At 41.6% G+C, this 27576-nt stretch overlaps 2 protein-coding genes across 9 annotated transcripts in view; both read left to right on the top strand.

Annotated features, from left to right (window-relative positions):
• The window catches only part of syngap1b (synaptic Ras GTPase activating protein 1b), a 126256-nt gene extending 123030 nt beyond the window's left edge, over positions 1 to 3226 (top strand). For all 8 annotated transcript variants that reach the window (XM_068569937.1, XM_068569942.1, XM_068569938.1 and 5 more), the window contains one exon: positions 525 to 3226. In XM_068569937.1, the coding sequence (XP_068426038.1) occupies positions 525 to 642 (118 nt within the window). In that variant the 3' untranslated portion in view covers positions 643 to 3226. The remainder of the gene's footprint in view (positions 1 to 524) is intronic.
• Positions 3227 to 6182: 2956 nt separating this feature from the next.
• Positions 6183 to 24475, top strand: smg5 (SMG5 nonsense mediated mRNA decay factor). Its single transcript, XM_068570144.1, has 22 exons — positions 6183 to 6613; positions 6939 to 7037; positions 8596 to 8719; positions 10000 to 10156; positions 11452 to 11541; positions 11856 to 11945; positions 12409 to 12487; positions 12593 to 12718; positions 13791 to 13859; positions 14280 to 14518; positions 15552 to 15689; positions 16507 to 17424; positions 17538 to 17707; positions 17793 to 17868; positions 19463 to 19638; positions 20323 to 20481; positions 20718 to 20777; positions 21227 to 21386; positions 21636 to 21726; positions 21858 to 21932; positions 22025 to 22163; positions 23100 to 24475. Exons 1-22 carry the CDS (start codon positions 6549 to 6551, stop codon positions 23181 to 23183), a joined length of 3384 nt encoding a protein of 1127 aa, XP_068426245.1. The 5' UTR covers positions 6183 to 6548; the 3' UTR covers positions 23184 to 24475.
• The last annotated feature ends 3101 nt before the right edge of the window (positions 24476 to 27576 follow it).

The raw sequence follows: 27576 nt of genomic DNA, 5'->3' as shown, positions 1-27576 counted from the left end.
TTAACTGTTCAACCACCAAATGTTAACAATGCTAGCAATCTTACGCAGGGAAAGATTGTCTTCTACTTAGGCAGCTTGTAGGGCTACTTTTCTCTTGTGACATTACTTGTGTGTGAAGAATGTTGGATTTAAAAAGAGGTCTAGGTTTGAACATCAGTGTCTTTTCAGAGATGTGAGATGAATTCGTGATTAAGAAATTAACATTGCTGTGAAAATACCTCAGTGACTCAGGTAAACAAGCAGTTGCCTCAGAGCTGAACACACACACCCCACACACACACACACACACACACACACACACACACACACACACACACACACACACACACACACACTCTCTCTCACACACACACACACACACACACACACACACACACACACACACACACACACACAAAAACTCCATCTTTGGAAAGAATACCACCGTGCAGATACTCGGTCTAAAGCGATCCTTCAATAGCACCTGATCAAGCACCCCACCCCGTTTCTTCTCTCTCTCTGTCTCCCCTTTTTTCTCCCCCTAGCCACTCTCAAAGCTTCATGGAGGACAATGTGGAACGTAATTGGCTGATGCACCATCGGCAGTCCGCAGGGTGGCACAGCCAAATGTCCAGAGCCCTCTCTCGTGACGCGATTGGCTGACAAAGGGAGAACTTGGGGCATTGGTCCCATTCTCTTTGCTCAAAGGATGGTGCAGAGCCCCAGCGGACCATGTAAGGAAATGCGGGGATGTGGGGTTTTTTTTGGGTGTTTTTTTTTTTTTTTAACTTTACTTGGGCCCTCTCTCTCTGATTTGAGATATTTTTTGTTATGTCTTTGGCGCCTCATTGTTGGATCTACTTTTTACTTTTAAAAGGTAGGCTGGACACATATTGGCGTTTGTTAGCCTGCCGAGCATGCAAAGAACAGCTATGCAGTCTGATCAATCAGCAGAACGGACACAAAGGCCAAGGAAGGCGTGATGCCCAATATGAGAGAGAGGGGAGGTGTATTGTGGGTAAGATGAATTTCAAAGGTGCTTGACTTCTCTTAAAATTTCAGTCAAAGCTGATTTACTTTCAGAGCATTTATTTCCCTTTTCTCTCTCTCTCTCACTCTCTCTCTCTCTCTCTCTCTCTCTCTCTCTCTCTCTCTCTCTCTCTCTCTCTCTCTCTCTCATAGTCTTTTTAAATTACCCTTTGATTCCTCTTCATCTACTCACTCTTTATCCATCTAGGATTCTTAAAGCATTATTTAACCATTTAATTTTTACTCAAATTTAGCTACTACACTTGATCTCTTTCTCGTTTATTAGTCCTTCCGTTTGAATCTCTTTCAGACTTTGATTTTAAAGGAAACTAAATATGCACAGCCTAAAACAACACGGGAAACTGCTTCAGAACAAAACTCTTACTTCAATGAAGACTTTGAAAAACCTGACAGAATGTTATTATTTATATTTATATGATACTGATTCTTCTTACAATAGTATGAAATGAAAAAAACTCTTCATCAGAAATCTTCCGGAGCAGATATTTATTTATTGATATAGATAGATGCCTCTATCTAATGGAAGTTCATAAATAATCCATTTTATATGAACCAAGTTTTTCTTACTAAGACAATCTTGTGGAGAGAATCATTGCCCTGAAGGACTGTGACAAAAGGGACAAACTTGTGTTTTACCTACTCCCCGTACAGCAGTTTGCACGTTGCTGTGACCTGTGCCCCATCCCCTTCCTCTTGGTTATAATCATTCAAAACAAACAAACAAAAAAGAAGACAAAGTGGACGGATGTTTCTCGCCCAACAATCGCCATGGAGCTCTCCATTTACGGACGATGTGAAAGTCTTTGGATGAGGACATCCTGACAGCAAATGTTTTGTACTCCACTTTCGACTATCTGTCTGTAGAGTTTGAACCGAGCGGAGGATGAACTCTTGGTTTCAGTGCGGCCACTTTTTTTTTTTTGCAGTCAAATTGCTGTGAAACTCCCCATTCATTTCAGTGGATGGACCCCACTGACACCAGTCTGAGTTGAAATCCCCGCCATTTCTTGATGACTGAGATGACGACAGAGAGAGAGATATGTTAGAGGTCCTGCTGAAACGAGTGAATGTGTTTGTATATAAGTGTGTGTACTGGCTAAATCTGTGTGTACATACTGGATAAATGTGTATATATGGTATGTCTATGTATATATACAGTTTGTTTGTACATGCAGAGTGTACAGTTATTTTTCCTCTAATGTTTCTCTCTCTTTCTATGAATAGGTCTTCTCAAGTTACCAATACTGAGGCATGGAAAGGTTTTTAAATGTACTGAGCTGTCAGAGGCACTTTGTGCGCAGACGTAGAATATCAGCAAGGTCTGTCACGTGTTGCTGCTTTCTGGAGGCTCTCATACAAGAAGTAACTCACATAATCTTTAAGCTTGCACTCATTTTCTGAACAACTCAAAAGCTTTTCTAAGTAGATTTGGGTGACCAAGCAATGTTTGTACATATATAGACTAAGACAATTTTTTTTCCAGAAACCTCCATCTGCATTTCTTTGAAAATTCTCGACCTGTTTTGAGTTCTTGCGTATCTGACTTTCACTTTAGGTTCCTATGGTATATGTTTGCAACGGTTGTCATTCAGAGTTATATATTTATTCCGACAACCCTTATATATTTCTTGAAATTTTGTTCCCCAAATTCTGCCTCTCATGGAGCCGTCTGACCTTTTGTTAAGATGCGGTTAGACTGGCAAATCCTTCCATGAAAGTTTACTGTCATTACTTAACATTGCTTGTTTTTGTATAGGTCCTTACTAAATAAGTGTGCCTCCCCCCTTATACTCTTACTAACCTTAGATCCATTAACTCCTCTGGTCACTCATCTTCATTCCCCTTGACAAGCCATAGCCCCCCTCCCCAAAACTCTGCTATCGTTGTTTTGACAGGACAGACATTTGGGGATTTTGTGTATATTAATGGAAGAGTGGTGTTGAAGAGTGTATTGCAGTTGTTTATGGAGTTGTTATGAATGTGGATATTCTGATCATTGAATTATTATTGTAATAATGATAATAATTATTGCCATTTTGATTTTGTTGATTAATTCCTTTGATGAAGATGCCATTGTTCCCTTTTTTCTTTTTTCTTTTCTCTTTTTTTTGGAATACACCGGAATTTATATTTTTCGGGTGGGTGAATCTGGAGATAGAAATACGTAAATAAATAAACAAATAATTAAATTCTTAATCTGCTGTGGAAATGTGTGTTCTGTTTCTTAATGCACTAACTTGGACTTCTCTCTCTTTGTTGAATTTTCGCAATTTTTTTGTAATTGACAACAAATATCAGGAACATTATTGTTTTCCAAAAACTGTTTAAAAAAAAAACACATCAACGAGCAACGCTTGCATTTTCAGCAATGAATTAAAACACACTAGTGAGTTATTATTATTTACTACAGCAGGACGGTGAATTTGGGATTGTTTTAAGAAAAGCTACAGCAACCGTATTCATGTCAGCCAACAGTCCAGCAAATGCACAACCTCTCTTGTTTGAGCAACATTTGCTAAAAACTACAGTGTGCAGTTTTAGCGAATCGCTTTTTGTAAAGTAAAAGTGTGTCTTTGGAACGTGTTTTTTGGAGGGAAAAAATATATACAGAAAATCAGGACACCTAATCTTTGTCCAATAATAGTTGTTGGTTACTTCCTTGTAGACTAGGCCCAAAACTAACATAATCAATGAATCTACCAGTTAAGTTCCAGACTAAATAGTAATAGAGTCTCAATAAAATGTCAAAACATTTGGAAAAATACCAACACAAGTTCCTGTGATCAAAAACAGGATCTTTAAGTTGCTGGTAAATGTTCCAAAGTCCTGAAATATTTAATTTACTATGATATAAAATGAAAAGAGCGGACAATCTTCCAATTTAAGCAGCTGGTATCAAGCTGGTAAATCAACTCATTGTTTCAGAGCTATAGACCTCACAGCATGCACATCCTCTCAACAAGGTTATGAATAGTAAAGAAACTAAATCCTCAAGTCAAACATTCTACACTGGATATCTGAATACCAGCTAAAACAAGGGCGAGGTCATTGATCCGCTTTGATCATTTCCTCTTTCTTCCATTGTTTGCAATATAGATTCATTCATAGTGGTTCTTCTCTTGGTGAACGGAGAAGATCATTTCCTCACACTCTCCTCAGCTGCGGTGCTGAGAGTGACGTCAGCAGGCAAGATCTGGGAGCTGGGGACTGGACTGAATATAGCAAGCTTGTAATTATCCTCGTCCTCCTACATTTAATCGCCTGCAGTTCCTTTGAGTATACTTCTGAGTTTGGACAGAGCAGGAAGAAAAACGATTAGGAGCAAGACATGCTGTGTAAACATTAGAGACATGAGATGAGAGGTCCACCTCAACCTGCTTCAGCCCCGAGCATCACATACATTCACATCATAGTTCGATGAAATTACCTGTAAGGTTTTCATTTCTCATGTCAAACTATGCAGATAGATGCCAACAACCGTGCATCCATATCCATATAAAGGACATCACTTTTACAACATCATTACATGCTTAATTACGAACGAACGAAACAAGAGATAGTGAACCAGCAATTTGAAAAATCTCCCCTTGTCTCACTAAGTGATACCACATTGACTTCCATCATCATCTGTCAGAACAATAATCTGTTTCCACAGTCAGGGAATACACAAAAAAAATTGTTCATTTAGGAAGATATAATATATATTAAAATGCAATTTATATATTACAGTGCCATTTATTTAAAAGGATATAAAATAAGATGTTATCTTTAGAGACCTCTACTGGTAACAAGGAAGAATTACAACAACAGAGTTTACACTGACCATGATCACTGTGCCATGGGGGTGAGACATTTCTTCAACACTCCATGTCTCCTGTAAGGAGAAAAAACATGCGAATGAGCAATCAAAATGTAATTATCTTATACATACAAATAAATACACAAGTATTTACCACAACATCTACAGAAAGTATTAAAATAAAAGTTATTGTTGAATTATCCTTTTCAGAGAGTTATATTGCACTATTATTAGTGATGCTGTAACGCGTAAGCAGTGTTTGATTGTTACAGCAGAAGCAGGAAGAGCACACGTATGACATAATTGCAGTGGAGAAAAAGGTATGATATTTCCTTCATAATTGAAATATGAAATAGCATGACATGGAAACGCTCACGTAAACTTCAACAAATTAAAAGTACCTTAACATTTAAACACGGGCGTTTGTCTAAAATCTAGTGTTTAGGTATTAGTACTTTATTGAGTATTTCAATATGATGTTAGGCTTTTAAACCACTGCATGTTGCGGACACATTGTTACTTGTTACTTTAGATTTTGAACACTAAATACAAATCAACAAAACAATTATAATATATCATTGTAGGTTCAGCATCTAAATTTAAAGTAATGTCCTCTGGAGGTGGTGGGGGACAGGAGGATAATAGCTAAACATCATCCCTGATGAACCACGCCTCCCACCCCATGCAGGACACTCTGGCCGCGCTGCACAGCTCCTTCAGCCACCGGCTGATTCATCCCCGGTTGCGGTGTCTGAGGGAGAGGTACCGCAAATCCTTTCAACCCACTGCTGTCAGACTGCACAATAAACTGAGCCCCTAGTAGGCCACGAATCACGTTTAACACTTGTGAACACTTTAATTTAATTCATCACCCGGTGCAATACTTGTATACACATTTTTATTTATTTGTTAGTCCATCTGTACATTTAATATTCTTCTCACTGTTTATTTTGTATTATTTTGTTTTATTACTGCTCTATTGTTTATTTATATTACTTGATTTTTATCATTATGAGCAACGCTGCTGTAATCCTGTAATTTCCCCACTGAGGGACTAATAAAGGATTATCTTATTTTATCTTATGTAAATTAGCCACACCTTTACCAGCTACAACATTTAATTCATTAGACATTAGTTAATCCATAATGATAATCTGGTGATGGAATATGTACAATATAATATAATATAGGTCATTCTGCAAATTCTCTTCAAATCTCTTATTTCCAGTAGCAAATGTGTTTCTCAGGAATTTAATAATTTTTGAAAATGGGGGCTCTTGAGAAAATCTGGCAACCCCTGCTTTTTCTGTTGACTTCGTTCCGTACTCTCGCGATATTCAGGCGGTCACTGCCTGATAGGAATAATGGCCGCCTTCGTAGCAATGGCTGTAAAGGGGAACAACACAAGAGGCATATCGGAGCGTTATAGCTGACCAGTAAGAGCCTAAATTACCGGGCACCCCCTCCTACCCGGTTTCCCAGAACGAATGGGTAGAGGGGGTCTTGCCAAAGGACACAAGAAACGAAAGAGACTCGGGAAGGAAAGTGAGGAGAGCTAACGCTACTTTGATAGCTAACGCTAGCTGGCCATCAACACGGTTGTCACTGCCGGGGAACAAACCCGAGTAGCCCTGACACCTGCGTGTCGTTACGGGGGTTTGGAAAGGAAGCGGTGCCCAAACGCTGGAGCGTGTGATCAAACAGCTTGCGGGTCGCGAACATGAGCGGACCGGTGCAGGACAGCGAGCCCGAAGCGAAAGTCCTCCTCATCAAGCGGCTTTACAGGTCAGTTTGCGAGGCCGTTTTTTTTTTTTTTTTTGCGCAGCTAACGCTAACTGTGGCGCTCATTTAACGTTATTGTTCGTTATTACGCGAGGCAATCAAGAGTTTGGGGGGTCTATCTATTCTTCCACTCGGCAACCTGTCACGACAACGAGCGGCCCAACATCCCCGCGCTCTCATGAGTCTGGCCAGGGGGTCCTCGTGCTTTGTGTCCAACAGAAACGATACGGTCGTCTGCACGATCCCCCCGCAGTGTTGTTTAGATCCCAACTATAGCCGTGTCGTCATTGTGTTAACTCGTGCTTCCTGTTTGCCCATCACCGCCCAGGGCCGTGGTGGAGTCTGTGCACAAGTTGGACGTCATCATCGGCAGCAAAGCGTCCTACAGAGAGGTCTTCAAGCCGGAGAACATCAGCCTTCGTAACAAGTACGTCCAGCTGTGTGTGTGTAAGGAGGCAGGAGCCTAAACATCTGGCCACTCATGCTGAGCATTGTGCATTTTCCTGTGGACCCACCTCCAAGTTCATTCATCTGATAAGACCAGCTGAATGAACTGTATGGCTGTGTGATCCTTTGAGATTGACTGCACCCTAGACTCCAATCAGACCTGCAATTTAACATCCGAAATCTGATCAAATACCGTTCGCACTCAGTAATAGGAAAATGTCTAATGTATCCAAGCTGGCCACTTATGTTTCATTGTAATATTTATATTCTGTCTGTGAGAAATTGTGATCGCTACAAGTGTAAACCAACAAACATGTTGCTCATTATTCCAACTGCCGTGAATTGCAGTGGTTGTACTAGTACCGGGTACAGTAAACCAAACATAAAAAGAAAAGGAGCAAATGAAAAGTAAATGTGAGCGAAAGATAGTTGACCGGGTGTCTCCACAGATGGGGAGAGAGCAGATGGTGTCTTTATTCGCTCGGGGACCAACATGCACTGTTGAAGGTTGACTGGACGGGGTTTCATTGTGGTCAGGGATTGCATCTGAAGCTCAAGCAATTGGCTGATTAATTAATTACGTACAATAATTGACCACCACTTCAAAGATCCATTAATTGTGTCAGTCGTTTTTCAAGTAAAGCGGCCAAACTTTCACTAGTTTCAGATTCTAGCTGTGAAGATTAGCTTCTCGGCTTCGTCTGTTTGATAGTACTCCGACTATCTTTGGATTTTTGACTTTTGGATGAACTTAGACTGGTGGTTGGGCTTTAGTTAATTCTGTTCTCTGGCATTCTGTTGACTGAGCGATTAATCAACAAAATAATTGTCAGAGTAAGAATTGCATGTGCATTTTACACTACAAAGGCAATATGCATATGTGACCACGCCTGAATGTGGCACAAGTGATCCGATTCATCCAAACACAGTGAGGGATGATTTCACACCTGTATTAAAAGGTTTCCACAAGATATCTGTTCCTCCAGGACATCATCTAATGTAAGCGCTTGGGGCATATATTGCACTTTACTTGTTATTGTTCAGTATGATATGATCCTGTTGGGCATTGGAGAAGAGGCAAACCAAGCATCTCGTCAAAGCAGAGATAATGAGCAATACTGCATGCCCCTGCCTAACAGTTTTTACATAAGTTTGTCATAAAGTGGGGACTGAGACTTCGCAATATTCTGGAACAACTCTGACTACCGAATCAATTTACACATCACGTGAGTCAGCAAAGGGAAAAGCATGTTTATTATCATCATTTGCCATTGATGTCGTTTCTCTAAAATACGGATCATGCAACTAATTCTAGTTTTCACCATTGATTCATCTACATATCTATTTCTTGATTAGTCATGGAAAAGTGCCGGCTATTAAAGTTTTTACCATTCAAGTTTGTTTCTTTTCTCAGTGGCCTCACCTGTTCGTGTGAAAACTATGTTGACTCATTGGCCTGCTTGTCAAACCGGTGACCCAACTACCTCCTTAACCTGTGCACGTGTGTAACTGTTTTTCTATCTGTTTGCGTGTTGCAGGTTGAGGGAGCTTTGTGTGAAGCTAATGTTTCTCCACCCAGTCGACTACGGCCGTAAGGCTGAGGAGCTGCTCTGGAGGAAGGTTTACTATGAGGTCATCCAGGTTATCAAGACCAACAAGAAGGTAACTGTTGGACTCAAGCCCTCCTGTCTTTGCATGTGTTAGCCAACCAGTTTTGGTCTTGTTCGCTGGCTTGACATGCTGGCTGCCAGTAAAAGGTCATCTCCGCTATGGCATGTGCCACTTTGTGGTCACTGGTGAGAATCATACATCATAGAGCGCCCAAGAGTGTGCACTTGTTATGCTTCGGTGGTCCCAATCAAAAATCAAGCCTTTTACTCTTGGCACTTTGCTCTGCTATTGGACCAACATAAACCATCAACCGTTATTGCCCTTTTTAAATGTAGCTGGACAATTTCTGCACTGAAATCTCTACTAATTGTGTGTACTGTGACTCAGATGCTTGTGAACTTGAATAATGAACATTTTGATTGTTATCTGCAGTTGGGCTCTCGTCACTTGTTTGTTTAAACATCTGCAAATTAAGAAGTCACTTCTTAAAGGGGTGTACTCATCTAATTTTACAGATCAGAGTCTGTTTACAGGTCTTGGGGAGAACTACTGCATATTAGAGAAGCACCGATACTGTCATCAGATAGATGCTGACTCAAATAGCTGGATTGGGTATCAGTGACGATAGCCTGTTTTATACTGGATCCATTATTTTAATAAATAACAATCAATTTCATTCATATCTATAAATTGATTTGATACATTAGGTTTCGTAAATTAGGAAAGCAACGTTGAAGTCAAGCCTGATCTTGCCTTTCACATAAAAGAATGATCCCAGTCACTCCCGCAGCATGAAGCAGACTGCTTAATTAATCACTGGCATTGGCCGATACCCAAAGCTCAGCGATTGCTATTAAGACTGCAAAAGTCACATTGCTGCATCCTTTATGAATCTGAATGAATGTGAAAAAAGCTGTTTAAACGGAGAGAAAAATCTGATAAATGTGATGTCAGTTGACTTCACAGCAGAAGTTTTAAAAATGGGGAAAAAAACTGGCGGTGTGGAATAAGAAAGAAGTGAGCTATTCAGACTCTTGTATCGCGCTGCTCATCTCTGCTTTAGGGTAGCAGCTCGAGGCTCTGTGAGTCCCTGCTAATGTAATAGTGGGTTTATTTATATATATATATATATATATATATATATATATATATATATATATATATATATATATATATATATATATATATATATATATATATATATATATATATATATTTTGGAAGTACAGTATGTTTATATTTTGGAAGTACAGTATGTATGCAATGTAGATGGTCTGGCTTGCACACAGCTGATGTATTGGCTCCTTTCTTTCTCTCTCCCTCGTCTGTAGCACATCCACAGTCGCAGCGCTCTGGAGTGCGCTTACCGTACACACCTGATCGCCGGCGTTGGTTTCTACCAGCACCTGCTGCTATACATCCAGTCCCATTACCAGCTGGAGCTGCAGGACTGCATCGACTGGACCCACGTCACAGACCCTCTGATAGGTCAGAAACACAGATTCACACACGGACACAGATACAGAACGTTCAGACCTCATACTCAATGAGGGGTGTGTGACTTTTGCATGCGCGTAAATATTATGCTGGTCCATATTTCAACATTTTCTTCATTGACTTTAAGAACCTTGATCACTTCTTAGCCTTTTTTACTGAAGACGTCTTGACGAGTCATGGTTATAACAAGCAAAGGTGTAAACAATAAAACTAATGAAGGCTGAATTATATTTAGCTGCACCGGTTTTTAAGATCTCTGTAATGTGGGTGTTGGTTCACTTTGATGGCTCACGGGAGCACGGGAGTCATCGTTTATCTTTTCTTTTAATTTCAATATGAAAGTTGTTTATTTATTTTAGATTTAATAATTGTGTATGTGTAAACAATAATAACAATCCACCATTAAAAGCCAGTTCCTATATTCATTTTGGAGCCACACATGTCACTGCATTTTCCACAACACTGTCCTGCAAATATTTTAGAATAAAAGCCTTGTGTACAGCAATGAAAGGATTTTGCCCATATAAAGATAATAGAGGGCTTTTATCTTGAAACAGAAGCAGGAAGTTTCTTAAATATAGACGTAAAAACTGTATTAATGGTCCTGGTATGTGTATGTAGATTTTACATTTTTATGTAGCTTTTATTTTGCCATATTTGCAGGAGTCAGATTAGCTTTTGTAATTTATGTTCAAAATCTCTAAAAGCCTCCACTGGAAAGTTGTCCATGTACAAGCAATATTAAAATGTGGTTTCACACACACATATAATGAAAAGTGTGATCACACCATTGCAATGTTTATGTATCATCTGATTTTAGACCGTATCAGATGTCAGCGTTCCCTTGCACTATGCAAAGCAGACAAATGGGTGGAGAAGTGCCAAGTCAGTGTACTGTCAGTGAAGACAAACAAACAGGTGCAGGGTCACCTAAGTTTGTAGTACTATGAAGTTGGCCGGTACTCGGACAGCTGGGGCTTAATCCCAGCGGTACACAGGGTCTGTATTCCAGGCTTCCAGCATAAAGTTCATGTTTTCCTTATCAAGAATTATACATTTTCTTGGCCACCTTAAACAAAAGCCCATGTGGACATTAACACCTCAGGGACGGATGAATAATGTCTGGGTGCTGTTTCTAATATTCACACTCTGCTTTTTGCAAATTGTTGCTCTGCCGGCATCAAAGCTTATTCTTTTGTTACATAACTCCAAGTCATTTTGGGTAAGTGCATCAGCTTCATGCTTGAAATGAAGAAACACAAAACACTTGTAATTGTTTCCCGCAGGTCGAAAGAAACCAGTGTCAGCCACCCCCAAGGAGATGGAGTGGGCACAGATGGCCTGTCATCGCTGTCTGGTCTACCTTGGAGATCTAGGTAATAACATGTTAATAGAATGTGCAATTATTTCATCTCCTTCTGTCCAGCTTGCAGAGGTGTGAGACAGCATGTGTGTGTCATTTAGCGTGGGAACATTTGGCTTAGCTATTGAGTATAATTGGCTGGAGGCTATTTGGTTGGTTTAGATATTTGGGTTGATTTTACTTTAAAAGCTGAAATGATCAAGCAAAGGAAATTATGTCTGCAGCATAGATAAAAGAAAGTGCAAATTAACCAGTGAATATTATATATTTTAGCCAAAGTTTATCCTGTTGTTAACATTTTTTATTTTTTTAATGTTTCGCTTGCAGCTCGTTATCAGAATGAACTTGCTGGAGTGGAGGCTGATCAGCTGGCAGAACGGTTTTACCATCAGGCTCTGTCTGTCATGCCACACGTGGGTGAGTGAATGTAACGTACGATTTCTGCTGGTAAAGTTAGTGTGGACTAGGAGAGTACTGGGAGAGGAATACTTTGTTTCTTAAATGCGTTCATCAGATGGGATTCTTTTGGTAATAATGAAAGTAAGAACATTGTTCAAAAGAAAAAGAGAGCAATTGAAGGAAGAAGCTTACACATATTACATTTCCTCATAATATTGTTGTGGAAGAAAATTATGTTTGGCTTGCACATGTGTTCAGATAGTACTTAAAGGAATAGGTCAACATTTAAGGAAATACTCTGATTGGCTTTCTCTCTGATAGTTGGGTCCAGCCAGTGGGTTTACCGATTTATTTGTGACTTTCTTTTAACATTTTGTTACACTTTGCTGTACCAGTTAATAAGATATAACTCTAGTTCATGATTCTCCGTCCACAAATGAAGGTGAACTTGTTTACTCATTTCTTCGTGCATCTTCTGCAGGAATGCCGTTTAACCAACTGGGCACACTGGCAGGGAGCAAGTTCTACAATGTCGAAGCAACCTACTACTACCTTCGCTGGTGAGGAATGTTTATGGACAGTTAAGTTTAAATGTTAACGACTGAACCACAACACAATAAGTTTAGAGTTTTAACTTGTGTATTTTTTTTCCCCATCTATGCTAGCATCCAATCCGATGCCCCCTTTGAGGGCGCCTATGGCAACCTGAAGCGCCTGTTTGACAAAGCTGCCAAGATGTACCAACAGGTGAAGAAGCAGGAAATGAAGAAGCTGTCTCCTTCTCGACAAAGGTGAGTCTAAAGAAATTTGCAAAAACCCTACGGCCTAAACAGTGGATTGAATAATAATGTATTTCTCTGGAGAGAAAAAATATCTGTTGAAATATAAACAGAATATTTGGACTTCACTGTACAGACATCCCAGAGTCACTTTAATCAAGGCCCAATTGACATCTGGAGTTAAATTACTGATTTGCTTTCAGCGTCTCTCTGCACATGGGATCAGATAATTGATGATCCCTGTAGGGCAAATGATGTTGTTGAAGCAACAAAAATATCAGAAATCAGTTGAAGGCAAATATGCACAATAATGATGCTTGTAAAGTAGGCCTTTCAAGAGATAATGCCTGGTGTGTAGGAGAAAAGAGCAGTCTGTAAAGTGTAGATATAGGTCAAGTCATGTTGCTTGTTTACTAAGGGATTACCTAGATTACCACTGTGCATGGAGTGATAAGATTAAGACATTATTTTGCCATCTGGGCAGAAAACAACACTGTTTTTGTTCCTTTCCCACTAATAAAACTTAACTTAGCTGTTGTGTTCATACGGTGTTTACCCGAAGAAATTGTGACTCATGGATCATCTATTATCCTCATTTTGGGAAATGCACTTACTTGCTTCCATTGAGTTAGATGAGGAGCTCGGTTCCACAGTTTGTGCTTGTGTACGAATTACACAAACAAGATAAACCCTTGTTACCTTTGGATGGACCCAGGCAAGCTGTGTCCCCATGCTTCCAGTCTTTATGCAAAGGCCCCGGGTTCAAACTCCATATTTACTATACAGACATGAGAGTGGTCTCGATCTTCTCATTTAACTCTCAGCAAATAAGCATCTTACCCTCTTGCTTGTCTAGTGTTCAGCGTTTATCTTATTGTTTGCTCAAGCGCCGCTTTCTCTGTCTCCGAGAACACAGAGGGATAGTGACAGAGCACAAACACTTTGCAACAACACGCCGTTGTTTGCATTGTTTTACGTACACAGGTGCCTCTAAAACATAAACATGCTGAATTTGATTGAGGACGTTCACATACAATCAAAATATTTTGTCATCTATAATTTTGCTGCTTTCTTGTTTGTGCAGATTAAAAGACATCAAGCACCTCCTGGTGAGCTTCATGTACCTTCAGAGCCTGCTGCAGCCCAAGAACAGGTGAGTACTTGTACTGTCACTCCTCTCCTGTCCTCCTTAACCTCGTCCTCTGCTGTTTTAGAAACTGCCCCAGTTGAAAGAAGCCTTGGGCTTCACTGTATGTTTAGTTTATTGGTATGTTAAGACTGCACATAGTCTGTTATCTGTGGTTATTGTCAAATTTAACTATATTTAAATATAACTAAAAGTCAAATATTTTGTTTTGTGACGTGTGTCCACTGTCTGTCAAAACCGTCAAGTTGATTTAAGTAGCAAACAAAATGTACTTGCAGTTTATAAACAAATATGAAGGACAGCAAAATGAGCATATCATAAGTCTTCAGTGTTATCCTTGAATCATTCATTGTTAGTTTGCGTTGACCTTGTACTTTCAGTGCATCTTTTTCATCACGTTGCTTCCACTCCTCTGTCCCTATGTAGTCTACTGGAGACGGAGCTGACGTCACTTTGCCAGTCGGTGCTAGAGGACTTCAACCTGGTGCTTTTCTACCTGCCGCCGCCAACGCCTGGCGGTGCTCACCACTCCCCCAGTGAGGAAGAGGAGGAGCAGCAGCAGCAGCAGCAGCATGCTGACAGCTCCTGCCCCGTGCTGCCAGACACCCTCGTCTTCAAGATGGTGGTCACTTGTCTAATGGTGGTGCACAGCCTGAAGAGGGGAGGTGAGTGTTAGTGTGGGGTTATGGCTGTTGCGTACTTTATCACTTTTGTCTTCTATCATATTTTTTTTATATATGTTTTGATAACTACCAGAGTAGTGGGGAAACATGAATGTTTAGGTCAAGTTACCTTTATTGTCAGGAGAAATCTGCAAAATAACAAAATAAAAATGAAAAGTAAATGCACAATAGTGCAAATATGCAAATGAAGTGCAAGCCAGAGCCTTTTTCTTTGAATGTAATTTTAAAAGCTGCATTTCAGTTTCAGTACCATCTTCAAAGGGCTTGTATAACTAGATAATAAGGATAAGAGGATCGGAATAATTAGTAGTAGGGGAAGGAGCCATAAACCAGGCTTGGGCACAATTATGTCCTAAACTCCCACTCAAGCTGTCCTCATTCATTGCCAGTATAAGAGGACCTATGTGATGGATTGACTCCCAAACTAAAATTCAGACCCTAACTTGTAATTCAAAGAAATGCATAAATCTGCAGTGAGTGCTAGCAATTAATAAGTAATAATCTTTTGTAGATTTTAATTTCTATAAATGTCAAATGGGTGCCTGCGGCGACATTAACAGGAAAAATCACAAGCGGCCCTCAGTTAGTGATGCAGTTTCCATCACCCAGCAGGGATTGGTCCTCCAGGAAGGGTAGGCGGGGCAAACGCAACCAACTCACTTGTCAACTCGCATGTATGTAAAGGGTCCAACTGCTTTTTTCTCGTGTCTCTGCAACCGCTGCAAAGTAAACAGTTACTTTGACTGCAGACGAGGGAACCTCGGAAACCCTAAAGAAACAAATTCAACATTCAGAAGAAGGCAAATGGTCAAAAAAGACTGACAACACTCAGGCGACACTGTTTTGATCTCTGTGAAGTGAGATCTAAAAACACACATGTGGTTTATTGCCATAGATGACCGCCTAAGATATCAAAACAGATCTTTGATGATTGTAACTTGAAGTATAAAACAGAAGTACACATTTAAAATATAAAAACATTTTTGTATTATTACATGTTGTATTGTGTCTTTAGGATCAAAGCAGTACAGTGCGTCCATAGCTTTCACGCTGGCGCTGTTCTCCCACCTGGTGAACCACGTCAACATTCGACTGCAGGCTGAACTGGAAGAAGCGGAGAGCCAGGTGCCTCCTCTTCCAACTGATGCCACAGGTGAGAGAAGAAATCGCTGAACTAAGTTGTAGCTGCATTTGTCTTCATGTAGAGACAATGTCCCAGTCAAGTGTCTTTCACGCAGATAAATGCGTCAATCCTAGTGTCCTCTCATTTGCAACATCCTTTAGGATTACAGAGCTTCCTCTCGCGGTTAAACTATAAATAATGTGGGGGAGCTACAGCTTCATGTGAAGTTTTTACAAGTCAAAGCTAAATATGTAGGTAAATGTGAGAGGTTTCAGAAAGGGCTGCAACTAACGATTATTTTAATAATCAATTAATCGGTCGATTTATTTTTTCAATAAATCAGATGAAAAAAATAATAATTTTAAAGCATTAATTTGCAACCTTTTAATTCAAAAACAGAACTGACAGTGCAAATTCACAGTGCAAGAAATCTTAACAATAAAGCATTTATAAAAAATAAAGAAATACAAATCAGAAAACTTAACAGGATTTGTTTGAACATCAGAACTTGTTCTCTAGACTATAAGACGTACACACTCACACATATGCACAGACACACACACTCACAGACTTGCACATTCACAGACACACTCACAGAGATGCACTCACAAACACATACACTCACATACTCACGGATGTACATACTCACAGACATTCACACACACACACATACACACATCTCCGTAACTTATTGAGTGGCGTAATCATTGCGCGAGACAACCAATCGATAAGGAAATTCGTTGCCAACTTTTTTAATAATCGATTTTATCAATTCGTTGTTGCAGCCCTACTAGTGACAAACAACCAGAGTAAAACAGGTAGTGAATGTTTTTCTTTTCTTATCTAGACGACCTGGAGGTGAAAGATTTATCCGCTCCTGCGACAGATCGCTCCGTTGAGAAGCCTCTGCAGAATGGCTCCCTGGAGCAGGAAGACGAGGAGGACGAGGAGAAGGATGAAGAAGGCTGTGCGAGGGTTGCGGCCAAAAAGCAGTGCAGTGTGGAAGAACAGCGCCAGTTGGAAGAAGAGAAACAGAGACAGAAGAAGAAGTACACCCGTCTCTCTCGACTCCGACGACGCCGCTGTGCGCGCAAGGACACTCGAGGAGAGGACGAAAGTGACCTGAGCGAGGGCTTCGAGAGCGAAGACGACGAAGACGATGTTGACGAGAGTAGGGGCCACGCTGACTCAACGGATGCCACCACTACAGGAACCCCGATCAATCCACCAGCTGTCAGGAAGGAGACCAAGCGGGATACTCTTGGTGAGGAAGGCAGCTGGGGCAGTGGCTCCGAAGAGGAGGAGGAAGTGGGGACGGCGTTCGACGTGGAGACCGACTCGGACATGAACAGCCAGGAGTCTCGCTCGGACCTGGAGGACATAGAGGACGCAGAAACCTCGGACAACTTGGAGGGTCAGGCGTCGGAGCATCCAGACGAGGAGGAAGATGAGGACCAACCCAAGGAAGACGGAGGCGACAGGGAGGGCAATACACCGCCGACCACCAACGGGCCTCTCCTGCCCAGCGACTCCAGCATCAGCAGTAACCTCCAGGCCATGTCATCGCAGCTCTTCCAGGCCAAGCGATGCTTCCGCTTGGCGCCCACCTTCAGCAACATGTTGTTGAGGCCCCAAGCCTCGTCGACTTCGGGTATTCCCACCCCGACCGAGGCCTCTGCTCCCCCCTCCCAAGAGACACCCCCTCCTCCCGAGGACTCACCCTGCGATCTGAACTCTGCCGCTGCCAACGGAACAAATGAAAATGGTGATGTGCTCTCTTCCGCAAAGTTACAGATAATCTGTCCTTTCTGTTTGCTTTGCCCGCCCCCCTCCTGTTACTCAAACTGTTTTTTTTTATTTTTCTGTCACCTCTTCTAGACTTGGACTCTGATTCGGAAGGCAGCCAACATAGTACTCAATCAGTACACAGTGAGAAAACCCTCTTAGAAAAGCTGGAGATCCTGACCAACCAGGGGTTGATCCAGGTGGTAAAAGTCTTTGTTGATTGGCTAAGGACGAACACCGACATCATCCTTATGTGTGCACAGGTGAGAGGGCTAAATGTCCCGCTTTGCCTAAGAAACGCCGTCATCTTAGGAGTGTACTGTGTTCAACAAATAGTTCTCTCTACAGAGTTCTCAAAGCCTGTGGAACCGACTGTCTGTGTTGCTCAACCTGCTTCCAGATGGTAGCAAGATGCTCGAGGCTGGTGAGTTATTGCTTAAAGATTTATGCTTCTTTATAGCGCAGTAGGTACAAGATGACACAACAGTAACTATGTTTATTTTCCCACTGGAACAACAACACTAAAATGTCCTTGGAGACACAGAGTGAAGACATTAACTAAACCCTCATTGAAAGGAGTAGTTAAAAAATGTTGGAACTGTGTGTTTTTGCGTTCTTGCAGAGAGCAATTGGTAACACTCATCTATATATGCTAAAAATAAAGATAGCAGGTAACTAGCTTTTGCTTAACATGATGCGTTAACTGCATTTAAAAAAAAAAAAATGGGGCTTTTACTTTGAAGGAGTTTATTTCCAGTCCGCCCTCGTGCTTCCGTAGCATTACCGGACTATTTGCCGACTTAAGCTCGATGTGAAAGCATGTATTCTTCCGTAGTTTCTGTCCTTAACGAGCACCGTGCGAGTTGCTCACGTCACAAAGCGGTCAGACGACCTGCAGCCTCTCGCTTCAAGATCCACGTCCCCGGATTGAACATTAATCGCGCAAAGCCGCTGCTGATATCTGTCAGCTGTCCTTCACATCTCCACCTCATTCAACCAGACGTCAGTGCACTTGTTCAAGACAACACACACTGGACTTTTACCAACAAGGAAGAAAAACTGAACTAAAAACATGAAAACCACGTATTGCTTTTGTATAAAGTGAATCAATTGCTGGTCTTTAACATCTTTAAGATAAGCAACAGACTAAATATGGACAAAAGAAGGAGTCCCTCACTACTTAACAGTACCTGTTCAAAAAGAAAAAATATTTATAAACTATATATGTATGTATGTTAACTTGCTGTTGCTCCAGGGTGCTGTTATATTGTTCTGATAACATTACATTAAAATAAGTGTGCTATACATTACTTCATTATTGAATTTGGCGCATAATGTGATTAATCGCATGATTTTTCTGCAATCGCAGTTAATTTTTTTCAACTTTGCCCAGCCCAAGTTTAGATATTGAGCTTTAGAGATACTGATTGGCAAAGTCCGGCTAGCTGTTTCCCTCTATTTACAGTCTTTATGCTAAACTGTTGGCCTTCTGGTTACAGCTTCATGTTCAGTGTGCTATGGCGGTCCTCGTTGTGCTCATGATTCAGAACAAAATGGCACTTAAAAAAATGAGTAATCGCCGAAAAAGGTCTCAGTTGAGTAAGACCAACAGGCTGATTGCGGACAGACGACGATCTATCTTCTACTCTTAACTCTCAATGAGTTGCAACGGTCCAATCAAATTAGCTTATAATATATCATTATTATTGTTTGGTCAAATTCACTTGAATCATTTCACGTGTATAGGTCTTGTAAAAGTATCAATTACAAGCTTTTGCAAAATGAGATCGTACAGGAAATTGATGTAATGGTTATTCAAGATGAGGTTTTAAATGTTTGTAAATATTTTGTACGTATAATATTAATGGTCACTGATATACATTCTGTTTATATCCGCTGAGCACTTTCTCCATTTAACAAACTGTGCTAATACTCGGCTCTTACACTGAATATTTGTCAGTGCTCGCTGAGTCTACAGCTCATTTATTTATTTATCTGTGTGTGTGTGTGCGCTGCAGAGCTCGGTCTGACCGCCGAGGTGACGGAGCTGTTAAACGAGTGCGAGCAGCCTGGTTTGGTCCAGAGTCTGCTGCTGCCTGAAGATTTGGCTCTGCGACACCTGCCCGCTCTCAACGTAGCTCACCGCCGCCTTGATTTCACTAGCCGCAACCCCTCCCTCAGCTCCCTACAGGAGGTACACGCACCAGCACACAGACGCACAGTTACACACAGGAGTCAGCTTTTACAGATGTTTCAGTGTTAAAAACATCAGCTCCACCGTGCCAATAACCATTTCACTAGTGTAGAATCATAGCACAGGGGTTTTGCCAGTTGCATTTTCTTTTCTTTTTTTATGAGCCAGGGAGTTTGCAAATATTAAAAAGTTATTTTGTGTCGCACATGTGACTTAATTAAATTAGCTGAAATGAATTGACAGCAATTTTGAATTGTTTATTTTGAATATATTTGTTTAAGATGCTTTTGTTGATACAAACATATTGATTAGAGCAACTTTAAACAATGAGTATGTATATTTATTTCTCCTTTTTATTTGAGATCACATTCAAGTAACATTTCACACATTTCTCCAGGAATAGTTCCAATTCTTGAAGTTTGTATTTTTGTTACACCTCATTAAGAGGAAGATCTTTCCATTACAAAGATTTGCATATTGTATATTTAAGAAACCTACATACAACTTTAAACCTACGTCTGTCATCTTCCCATCTTTAACAGGACAAGTAAACGTATTAAGACTTGCATGTGTCCTTCATTACACGCTGAAGAAACGTCGTCTTGTTCAGTTAACCAACATGATATTTTATGATCTGACAGAATATAAAACCTTTTCGCATGTCCTCCTCTCTCCTTCCTCCAGTGTGTCGTGCGAGTGTGTTGCATTCGCAGTTTTGGCCACTTCCTGACGAATCTCCAGGGCAACGTGCTGCACTTCAACCCGGAGGCGGGCATTTTCACCAGCATCAGCCAATCCGAACAGGACAATCTGGTGCAGCAGGCCAAGGCCCAGTTCCGAATGGTGAGTGACGTCTGAACAGAACGACGTGAAAGAAGAACCACCGGGGGCCCTCATTCAGTCAGGTCTCATTATTCTGTGTGCTGCTTCCACGGGCAAGATGGCGTCGTTGTGTAACTGTTCAACTAAATAAATGTGAAGAATGTGTTTAAATAATGAGCTGGAACCACAATGTGTTTTCGTTTTTCTTTCGGTCCCTTTTGATGTTGACTGTCCTGTCTCTATCTCCATTTGCCCAGGCTGAAAAGGAAGCTCGTCGAAATCGCCTAATGAGGGATATGGCCCAGCTTCGACTACAGGTTTTTAATCTGATCACTCTGTCCGCTGGCTTTTTACCTCGTCTGTGTTTCCCTTTCAAATCTGTGCAGTGACACAGCGTAGACTCAGCTGTGGGTCGAAACAGTCGTCACCGCCAAAAGAGCAAAGCTCAGAGCGGAGACTTTTTTAATCAAAGAAAGTAGAGAATTTTTTTTTTTTTTAATTTTTTGTGTTTGTAGAATGATTATTAAGTTGCCTTTCTATTGAGTGTAAGACCCACTTTGTGAATAGTAATGTTTGCCATGAGGCAGACGGCTTGACATTAAAATTAACCAGCTGACATCCGTTTAACTCTCACCAAAACCACGTGATGGAGGCAACCGGTCTAGGAACCTTGAGCTAGTTGTGTTGTATTTCTACGACAATAAAATCATTATAAACACCTTACAATAATAGCACATTATCTGCTGTTGGACATCTCTGTCTGCAGTTGGAGGTGTCGCAGCTAGAGGGCAGCCTTCAACAGCCGAAGGCCCAGTCGTCCATGTCTCCCTACCTGGTGCCAGACACAGCTGCTCTTTGCCAGCATCTCAACCTCATCCGGCAGCTGGCCGGCAGCGGCTGCTTCATCATCATCATCCCACGGACAGGTCAGTTGTGTGGGTGTTTGTGTTATAAAAAAATACATTACTCATTTTAATTATTTATCAAACAGTGCAAAATGACATATTACTGATTTGGGATTTTGTCATTTTCACGTAATTATCTGGGCACTTGGTTAGAAATACCTTATTTGAAGAAGTCTTCTGGATTTGATCTTTTCACAAAGTCTGTTTATGATTAATATCCAAATGTCCTGTTTGCGTGTGTACTCAGTCTGGCCTACTCTTTTGTCGTAGTGATTGATGGGCTTGACAGGTTGAAGAAGGAAAACGCCGGTGCGAGGGATGGCATCCGCTTCCTGGAGTCTGAATTTCGCAAAGGCAACAGGTGGGTGTGTTGACTGATGGAGCTTCTCGCGGGTCGATGTTAAATGTTCTGTTGCGTGATGCTTGTTAAACAGAAACCTCACTTTTACTCCATAAAACTTGCTCAATATTCTGAATCGCATCCTTCTGCAGGTACATTCGCTGCCAGAAGGAGTCTGGTCGAAGTTTTGAAAGAGATAAACTGAAGCGTCAGGACATCGAAGCCTGGTAAACCTCGCTCTCACCGCTCTACAATGTCCTCCATTTGTTTACTAACATCCCCCGTTGGATGACCGTGACCTCTCTTTTGTCGTCCCAAGGCATTTATACAAGATGGTGGACAGCTGCCGCCAGCTCACAGTCTCCCAGAGCAACGGAGACGAAGATACGGCCGGCATGGTGACCATTCTGACCGACCATCAAGTGGAGGATCTTTGCACTCGGTCGGCAGCGATGAAGGTCGGTCACTCGCGTGTTTTTTGTTACGTTACACACCAGAGCAAAACACACACGACTAGTCCAGCTTCTGCTCTGGTGGCGTCCCGTCGGTTTTCATACACAACCCACAGACATCTGGTGACTTAGGGAGGGGGCGTTGGGACGATCCAACAAGCTCTTCTCCTGAAGCTCGCTGACACCATGGTGGTTGTTAGATTGTAGCCGTCCTCACGAGTCCTCGGTATCAGAAAGGTATTCAATTATGCAATTCCTGTTGTGAATTGGGTGCTATTTTCAGTCTCACCTCCCACCACATATCTCCTGTTCTCTTGCTCTCTCTATGCTTCACCGCGTTGTTATTGTAATCCCAAAAAAGTAACGTGATGACACGAATGCTATACCTAATGACTATGGCTGACCCTATTGTTTTAAAGTTTTGACCGTTGCTATGGTTATAGATGTCCAAATCAGTATAATAATCGCAGTTTCTCGCGTCAATATTAATTGATACGAGTCTCAGACGGCGAGTGTTGTGTGTGTCGTGTATGTGTTGTGTGTGTCGTGTATGTGTTGTGTGTATTTTGTATGTGTTGTGTGTAGAGGATGTGTGTGTTCTGTCCCAGGACTGAACTGCAGCAGACTAGATTGATGGACAAAGCCAGGTCTTTTGTTTTATGTTTATTAATACATTTGTTTATAGGCCTGTATATGTGCCTATGTATATGGGCTATCTGTGTCATTTTTTTTATTTGTGTTTGTTTATTTATTTTGTGTTTTATTTGATTTGTTTTTCAATATAAAGAGAAATCTTTAAAATGTTATGTTTTTCCTCATCAAAGACAATAATAGCAAAGTTATCTAAGCTGATGCACAGGCTTATGGGGCTCAAGCAGACAATGTGTTAAAAAGGAGTTTCAATATCACCTCACCCTAATTTTATTTTGTTTTTTCCATCAGTCTGCGATCCAGGCGGCGGGTTCGGCGGGCATGGAGCTGAAGAACATCGTGGAGTTCTACCGGCAGTGGAAGGAGATCGGCTGAGAGGTCAAACGGGGGCAGCTGTCGGCGCTGCGAACAGCTGATCGATCACAACACTCGCTCCTTCTCTCTCTCTCTCTCTCTCTCCCACTCTTTTGCTCTGTGTATCTGCGTCTTCAAAGGCAAAAACCAACTCAAAAGAAAGTTGAATCGAAGCTTAGAGCAGTGGAAAAGTTAAAACAGTGGAGTTAAAAAAAAAAATGAAAGAAAGAAAAAAAAACACAGAGAAATGCGAGAGAAACGGCGCTATAAGAAAGAGCAGATCTCCCACCTCCCAATCCTAAACATAAAGAGTGACCTCTAGTGGTCGGAGCGCGGAAAATGGTGGGGGAACGCTACTCAACTTTTAAGTGCCCCTGGTTCACACCCTAACCAGGAATACACTGTATATGTTAGCAAACGAGTACATACGTGTCGAGAGAGAAACCGCACACACATTAACACATTCACGCTCAGATGAATCCATGTAGATGTTTAGAGCAGTGGTTTGGATTTCTGGTCCCTCCTTCCCTTTCCTTTCAGTCTGTACTACAGAAGAGAGGGTAAAGACTGCGAGTCTGGCGGAGCTGCGTTTTGTAGCAAATCGAGGCCGTGTGAAGACAACTTTTTAAGACGGACAACTTTTTTGAGACTTCCAGCCCTGCGAAGCAAATCAGGCGTCCCATCGCTCACAGGCCTCGTGGAAAGGTCGAGGAAGACGTCAAGTACACTTCTCCGGGATCGGTTTCTTTCCAACGTGGCTCTTTGTTTTAGTTTTTCCTTATTTGCGGTGTACTTTTTGTGACCAGTGACTTGTATTGTGCTATTCTGTATGAGAAGAGAAAAAGAAGAAGAAAAAATACACAGGAGTTGTCCTGTTAAAAGTTTTAATTTGGATTTTATTTTTCTACCCAAATAATGTTGTTTATTTTGCTTTTTGTAAGCTACATTTTGAATGAGATATTGGAGAATGTTTAAGGGAAAGGGAAGAGGGCTGTTGCCGTGCGTTGATCCACTGAGCAAATCCTTCAGTTCTTAAGATTGAATAAACGACTTATAAGCCAGAATTTATTTATCAAGGTTTCACGTTAGAGGGAGGTAGAAGCGGGTTAGCCCCGTGTTATTAGCCAGTCATTGAGGGGCCGGCTGACTCTCCTCAGAGGACCGTGGGTTGTGTTTGGACCCCTGTAAACTCCTAAAATGTGTCTCATCTACATCACCATTTCCATAGTGACTGTCCCATCATGCACAGTGCAAAAGAAACCAGTATATGTGTGTGGCCATGCATTGAACAATAAAAAGAAACTCGTATAAGATGATGGCTTATTCCTTTTATTTATTTATTTCTATATATATATTACTATCCCTTTGTGCCAGAAAATGAATTGACCAGTTAGCCGTGCATCAGTTTGACACATGACGTTGAGCCTTCTTGTCCAGCTCAGCCTCTGAAAACTGTTGTGGGATTCATCTGTGGCTCTGAGAGGAAGACCACGACACGCAGGGCCGCGTTGTTGAGGACGTTGTGCATTTGGGTAGCGGTGAGGCACCAAATGTAGGAAGTCCAACTCTGAGGCACCAACTCTGCACAGAGGTGTATCATGCTCGAGGGACCTGAACCCTCTCAACTTGCCCGGAGTCTTTCTGGGGACTCCGGCACATAGAGTCCTAGTTTGAGAGGAGAGGCATTCTCTTCTTTTTTCTGTGGGTGTGTGTGCGTCCCTCTGTCCCGGGCCCCGTGCCCACCACTGACCAAGCGCACAGAATAACCAATCCCTTGGCAGCGGGGTCAGTGTTTCAACCAAAAGACGGCTGGCACTGCTGCTGGCCCCCTTTTTTCTGCTCGGTAAGGGGGTTGGGGGACCTCAGTGACCCGAGGCAATCCTCTTTCTGTGAGCCCCATGTGGCTGCCGGGACAGGATGAGAGGTTTAAACAGAGAAAAAGCCCATTACTTCCATTCATAACTTGGTTAAAAGCAGCTGTGATCTGTCTGAGAAATGTCCATGCATGGTTCTGTGCTCGCAGTGGGGAAATGCCTCGCCTGCCTGGAGTTCATGCGTAAGTGACTTTTGTCTTTTAGGACAAGTTTCGACTCCACATGTGCATCTTATTAATCTTTTTTTTTTTTGCAGAGAACTTCATCGAAGCTGTCACGCTTTTTTATTCAGAATGCATGCAAGCCATGTTTACTCTTATGCTAATAATGCTGAAGTTCTTGTTCTCGCTCTGCCTTGACAGTGAACAAGGCGAGTTTTTGTTGTTTGCTACATCCAATGGAGAAAAAGCTTTTCCCCTGGGGGTGGGATTTCGCCAATGGAGGGGTTCAGTGGTGTTTTCATTTGGTTACTGCAGGAATGTGCAGAGGAAAAGAGGGGGCTGTTGCTGCAATGAAGAAAACTCCCGACTCTGGAATAATTATGGATTTATAAGAAATTTCCCAGAACATCACGCTGCAGAGTCTCTTCCACTGAGCCAACAATGAGCGCGTCGGACGCGTAAAGCTGAAAGGTCAGAGCCGGTTTCTGTGTTTGCTTCGATGGTGCTTGGCTGCAGTTTTACATCATTAAGCCGATCGCGACTGAGTGTTTCGACCTCGCCGTAAATAATAATGAAATTGTTTCAGTAAATTCACTCCCTTTCCGCTGCTTCAGAGACTCTGGAGGATTTTACTCGTGAGTCACTCCCATTTATCGGAACTGAACGTGTCTTTTTGCCAAATAGTTTCTCTGGAATCATTCGTAAGGTCTCGCTTCCTCACTTCAAAACAACAAGCGCGCTCATGGAGGCGGGCATCGAACCCCTCAGGCTCTCTGAGCAGTTCACATGTGCACATGGTTACAGTGTTTTAGCATCCGGGTCCTTTCTTGACAATTGTATTCACGATATTTGCATTGGGGATGTCTACTTTTAATTAATGTTATTGTGCTTTTTAGTTTAGGTTAGTTTAATCTTCCTCTCAACGTGTGCTTTTGTAAACATATTTGGCAAAGTAGCAAATGACATTCACTTAAGGACTGTATACTTTGAGAGGGATATCTTCTGGTTGCTGTGATGATAATTGGCTCATAAAATATGATGCACTGCTCAAAAATGTAACCACATTGGCCAACAATAACAACAGAGTAACAGTCAATAACATGATCCACCCTGCGTTGTGAGCACTTGTATTGATACTTTGTGCACATTTTGCTGACAATATTTCACTTTTACTTAATGACTGCAACTTTGTGAATGCAGGTGATTTACAAACTGATCGTATAACTATTATTACCATGATTTTGAATTACCATTACATTTCAACGTTACAGTTACAAAGTCCCATCCAAAAATGTATTCATATTATATTTTTAAAATGTGGTTATGCTCTCCTGTTTTCCCTCAGACGAGTTATTCCAGAGTCTTGGAGGTACAGCGTCTGACTTGTCTTGGATAAATACATCAATACTCTGGAGTATTACACTCCTCAGATGGATTTGATCTGGAAGTTATTAGTGCAATTTGTTTTGAAGACATCATTTTTTAAAAACAAGAATATGAGTGTTTTCATTTGCTTCTTTTTTTAAGGTGACACATGCACTCGATGACTCATCGAGCGAAGAACATGAATTCATAACTGCATGAACATTACTTTGTCCATATTTGAGCTTGCATTTTGCGGCTAATGGTCAAGTAAACATATTTGGGCGGGGGTTGAGGACGTTGTTTGTGTCCCTCAGGTGTTTACCGTCACGCTGCTCTTTGTTTGTTGGGTGGACTCAAGCGAGACCTTCGCAGATATACGATGGGAAAGAAAGTTGTGTTGACACAAGCTGGATGGTTTTTTTTCTGTTCAGTTTAAAACAGGATGTCCTCCCATGGTCGGAGTTTGGACAAAGGAGGATCCCCACAGGCTCATTCCTCCAAGTCATGTGATATCGTAGAAATAAGTCAGAGGCAACTTGGACTTATAAAACCTTGAGGACATTTAGTCATCCAAGAGGTTCAAACAGCGCTGAGTGATGTGCAGTAACTTCCTGTATTTCAACGCATTGGGTGACTGACATCACTGACTTGGTTACTGAGGTCATCAGCCAAAATCATGCAGGTTCGCCAGCAACTAATTCAGCTCTCTGGAGGGAACGGAGACACGGGAGAACCCGACCCCGCTGCAGTAAAATGAAAGGTTTTCATAAGGGAGTCTGGTGTTTGGAAACACTACCACGTTTGTCGACAGGGACCGCCAAAATCAACAGAAAATTAAAGATCCTTGTCGTAGGCTTCAGAGAAAATACATTCAATTTGACTCGATGTGCAAAACATAAAGGGAAGCTACCCATTATGTGAAATGACCCATTTCAGATTCATACATAATATATCACTGGATTATAATTAGCAATGCATTTAATGTTGCAGCTGGTAGTGGGGATAACTTGCACT

Source organism: Clinocottus analis, unplaced genomic scaffold (assembly GCF_023055335.1).
Source record: "Clinocottus analis isolate CAN_PGR_092001 unplaced genomic scaffold, fCliAna1.0.p SCAF_9, whole genome shotgun sequence".
NCBI classification, from domain to species: Eukaryota; Metazoa; Chordata; class Actinopteri; order Perciformes; family Cottidae; genus Clinocottus; species Clinocottus analis.
The sequence above is the reverse complement of the archived record's forward strand: the minus strand, read 5'-3'. Positions and strand labels throughout refer to the sequence as shown.